General features: G+C 32.6%; 1 protein-coding gene across 1 annotated transcript in view; it reads right to left on the bottom strand.

The window, feature by feature from the left end:
- Positions 1–388: 388 nt before the first annotated feature.
- Dtwd2 (DTW domain containing 2) overlaps positions 389–4,784 on the bottom strand; it is an 18,697-nt gene continuing 14,301 nt past the window's right edge. Inside the window, exons 4-5 of the mRNA XM_018451887.1 lie at positions 4,072–4,274; positions 389–518 (exon numbers count right to left, since the gene is read on the bottom strand). Of these exons, the coding sequence (XP_018307389.1) occupies positions 389–518; positions 4,072–4,274 (333 nt within the window). The remainder of the gene's footprint in view (positions 519–4,071; positions 4,275–4,784) is intronic.

Below are 4,784 nucleotides of genomic sequence, written 5' to 3'. Positions count from 1 at the left end.
CCTATAGAATTATATTCAAATACGGAAATTTACATATTTATAAAAAAAATTGAAAATTGAATATTCAATATTCAAAAATATTAGCATATAATTAAAACATAAGTCATAAGAATAAAAATCCATGTTAAAACATAAGTAAAAAGATATGTAAATTTTCAAAAAGATCAGTTTTTAATATTTAAAAAAATCATTTTTTCGGGTCACTAGAGAAAATATCCCTTAAGACTAACTGTAAATAGAAAATTTATTAAAACTCATGTTATATATATATATATATATAACACTTCATGCAGTATTTCTTTTCATCTTATAAGAAGTTCATTTTATATGAATTTCCTAAAAGATATTTATTTTTTATCTATCTATATTTTTTAAATATATCTTAATATTATGAGGTACTGTCCGGTAATATACGTAATTGTTTGGCGAGTCTTTTGCCTATTAATTTGGGATAAGTTTTTTGCTTGATAAGAAATTCTTTGCTCTGATGTGTTACCGCACCATTTTCTAATTGAAACCTGAAAGAAGGAACAGTTCTTCAAACGATTTTCGTCATTCATATACGATAAACTAATTATAAACTAATTTTTCATGTATTCTATTGAATATAATTACACAGGCCTGTGAAAATGAGATTTTGGAAAGTCCACTACGATGTAGGAGTGGTTTCTGACGTAATTTTTTGCGCTGAATCCGAATCTGATCACAGAAATTGTTTGGCACGTCAGGATATTGAGACATTCTGATCTAAAAATACAAAAAAGGTAGTTTTTTGACATTTTAAAATTAACAATAACTTTGAAACAATAACTTTGAGGACATCCGTTGATTTGGCCAATAGATTCGGATTCGTCATGAACAAATCTACAAAAATGCATACATATATTTTTCAAAATGGTCAAATATTTACAAGGTAAACCCTTAGATTAAGGAACACGTCTTCGATGGCCTTAACCTTGACACATGTTATAAAGGTGAAGGTACTGATCAACTTTTCTTTATAAATTAATCGGCAGTCTCTTATAGTTTCTAAGATATTTAGAATATAATTGGTAAATATCCTGTTTAGGGGAGCCCTCCCTAAAATGTAGTATTTACATTTTGGTACTACTACTTGTTTATCAGATATTAGAAGTGACTCTTACCCTACATCCCCTCCTGCTTAGGGGCGCGTGACTTCCATGTGAAACGACTTCCATTTCATTTCCCCCCCCCCCTGTTTAGGGGCGCGTGACTTCCACCCCATCTTTCTGCTGTCGGACGCACGACTTTTTACATTTTTATATAGTAACGCGAAGCGCCCTATGCGTTACTGTATGAAAACAAAAATTATATAAGAAAATAACGTTCTTCAAAGAAAATTTTTGTTTTTAAAACAGGAAATTTATTTTAAAGCAGAGAATTTTTTTCTATATAGTAAAATAGAAAAGAGACGTTATTTTTTTAAACTTTTCTTCTTAATAACTTTTTAATGAATAACGAACGACGACTAAAACCTGTTGGAAGTTACTCAGAGTCATGACCCTGACAACATATGTTAAGGTCATGACCCTGAGTAACCTCCAACAAGTTTTAGTCGTCGTTCGTTATTCATTAAAAAGTTATTAAGAAGAAAAGTTTAAAAAAATAACGTCTCTTTTCTATTTTACTATATAGAAAAAAATTCTCTGCTTTAAAATAAATTTCCTGTTTTAAAAACAAAAATTTTCTTTGAAGAACGTTATTTTCTTATATAATTTTTGTTTTCATACAGTAACGCATAGGGCGCTTCGCGTTACTATATAAAAATGTAAAAAGTCGTGCGTCCGACAGCAGAAAGATGGGGTGGAAGTCACGCGCCCCTAAACAGGGGGGGGGGGAAATGAAATGGAAGTCGTTTCACATGGAAGTCGCGCGCCCCTAAGCAGGAGGGGATGTAGGGTAAGAGTCACTTCTAATATCTGATAAACAAGTAGTAGTACCAAAATGTAAATACTAACTTGAAATAACTCTGATTTTCTATACAGGGTGTCCCATTTTAATGTCCCACTCCAAATAACTTTCTTATTTTTGATTTTAGAAAAAAATGTTTCAGACAAAAGTTGTATGGCTTTGAGGGGGACATAAGATGGTGTCATTAGTTTGACCTTAAATATGTAGTTACTTGAAGGTCACGTGAAGGTTACCTTCAATTTCTTAAATGGAAACCCTTATTTTTCATTGCATATTCTTGTAGCTTACCTCGAGAGCTTTCCAAAACACTATAATAAAATATTTTTCATCAAGTACTTTTTTAGTTATAATGCTCGAAAGTTACAGTACCTTCGGCATCTAGCATTATCCAAGGGTCCAACCGACAGCTAAAATCTCTTAAATGTTGTTTAGGACCATGAACTGGAATATTTATCAAAATTAAGGACATTGGAGGTTGTTCCTCTTATTTTCATTTTTACACCAAAAATTCATTTTAACGTAAATATTGGGTGTAGGAATAAGTTTCCGCCCTTTTTTAATGAAAAAGGTGTATTTATTCAAAACAATACAAAGTGAGTTTATTCAAAGTATGCTCTGTCGGAAGCGACAATTTTCTCCCACCTTTCCGGTAATAAACAGATTCCTCGAAGGAAGAAATCTGGTACTTTTGAAGCGATCCGTTCATCAAGCCATTTTTTGATACCTTCATAAGAATTGAATCGCTCTCCAGAAAGAGCCGACTGCATGGACCGGAACAAATGGAAATTTGAAGGAGCTATGTCTGGTGAATACGGCGGGTGGGGCAGAATTTTCCATTTCACTCCAAGTATTTCTTGACCGGTTTTGCAACGTGTGGCCTAGGATTGTCATGTAACCGAATCAGCTTGTCGTGCCTATTGTCCCATTTCGGTCGTTTTTCTTTCAAAGCTTGATTCAAATGTATCAGTTGTAGTCGATAATGATCGCCAGTGATGGTTTCGGATGGTTCCATCTTCAAATTTTGCATCTTCAAATTTTTTCGGTACACCTTCGCGTTCTTTGTCACGCACGTCGAAATCGCCATTGTTAAATCGCCGAAACCATTCTTTACAAATAGTATTCGATAGAGCATGCTCACTGTAAATATCTATGAGCAAACGATGCGTTTCCGCAGCACTTTTCTTTAAAATGAAATAATGGAGTAAAACTTTACACAAATGTTGCTTTTTTTGGAATAAATTCCAACATTTTCAACGCAAAAAAAGTTACTCTTATTTACGCTTCAAACGAATGCCAACTATTGAGCTCATAAGTTTGAATACACCTTTCAAAAACATGTATTGCCGTTTTATCAAACACACAAACAGTGCTACTAACATCTCTCTACAATGGGCGGAAACTTATTCCCATACCCAATATAATTATAATTTATAAGGAAAAGTTGATCAATACCTTCACCTTTATAACATATGTCAAGGTTAAGGTCATTTGAGAAGTGTCCCCTAATGTAAAAGTTTACCTTATTAATTTATATTTGTATTATTACAGTTATATAATTATAACGATTTTTTAAGCTTTGAATCGCCATATTGAATTCACCATCTTGAATGTTTAAATTTCGACTTTAAATTCATAATCAGCATCTCAAAAAACCATTTGATACAAAGTGTAAAAATAAATTAGTCCTATGAAGCGTTCGGTGCTTACCTACTAAAGAACGTGGAATATGTTAATATAATTTATTCCTGCAGTTGTAAATATTTGATCATTTCGAAAAATACATGAATGTATTTTTGCAGATTTTTTCATGACAAATCCGAATTTATTGTCTAAATCAACAATAGATATCTTCACGTTTCAAAGTTATTGTAATCTGAAGATGTAATCTGTCAAAAAAACGGCGCTTTTAGGTTAGAATATCTCAAAATCATGACGTGCTAGACAATTTCTGTGGCCAGGATTCAGCGCAAAAAATTTACGTCGGAAACTACTTCTATGTTTCAGTGAACAAATTTCGCAGGCCTGTGTTATTGATTTGTTATTTTTCCATTTTTGTCTTTTTTCTTCAATTGTATGGAAGTGTATTTATTCTGAGTTTTCCATATAATGGCTATATTTGAAAGGAACTTGTATACTTGCCTACACAAATAATGTAATGGACCCAGCATCTTCTTTCTCAGTTCGGGATCGCCTTCCAGAATCGAAAGCGCACTTGCTCCTGTTTCTAACGTCGAGAGACAGCCTTCTGTTGGCTGTGTCCTGATCACGTATTCACTAGTCGGCACTCCGATCAGTTTGCAAGCTCGCAGAAAATACAGAGCTGGGCTCGAGTGATATATCGCCTGCAGGATAACGATAAACATAGAAAAATTTAGTAATTTATCGTATTGTCTTATTATTTTTTGGCATACTATATCCTTTTTAAAAATTTAAATTAGTAATCATATATCACATATTTAAACATTAATAAATTAATCTAGATCGTTAAATAAATCAAATAAATAATTAAAGTCAATATAATCGAGACTAGACCTCGGTGCCTAATAATATTTAATATGTAAATTCTAAATATATTTGTATAAAGTGTGTGCTACTTACTGTAGTTTTATTTTAGCTTTAGTTTGATTATGTTTCAAGTTTCCGACAGTACCGCATAATTTATACAAGTGAAAAATGAGTAAACAAAGATTTAGCTTCGATGACCTTGCTCTTGACATATGTTGTTAAGGTCATGACCCTGAGTGACCTCCAAGAGGATTTAGTTGTGGTTACTTCTTAAAAAGCTATTGATAAAAAAGTTTACTGCTTTGTATTTAAAAATATCTGGAGACACGATAGTGTCTCAGCGTTAA

This window comes from Mycetomoellerius zeteki, unplaced genomic scaffold (assembly GCF_001594055.1).
Source record: "Mycetomoellerius zeteki isolate Tzet28-1 unplaced genomic scaffold, Tzet1.0 scaffold107, whole genome shotgun sequence".
Taxonomy (NCBI): Eukaryota; Metazoa; Arthropoda; class Insecta; order Hymenoptera; family Formicidae; genus Mycetomoellerius; species Mycetomoellerius zeteki.
The sequence above is the reverse complement of the archived record's forward strand: the minus strand, read 5'-3'. Positions and strand labels throughout refer to the sequence as shown.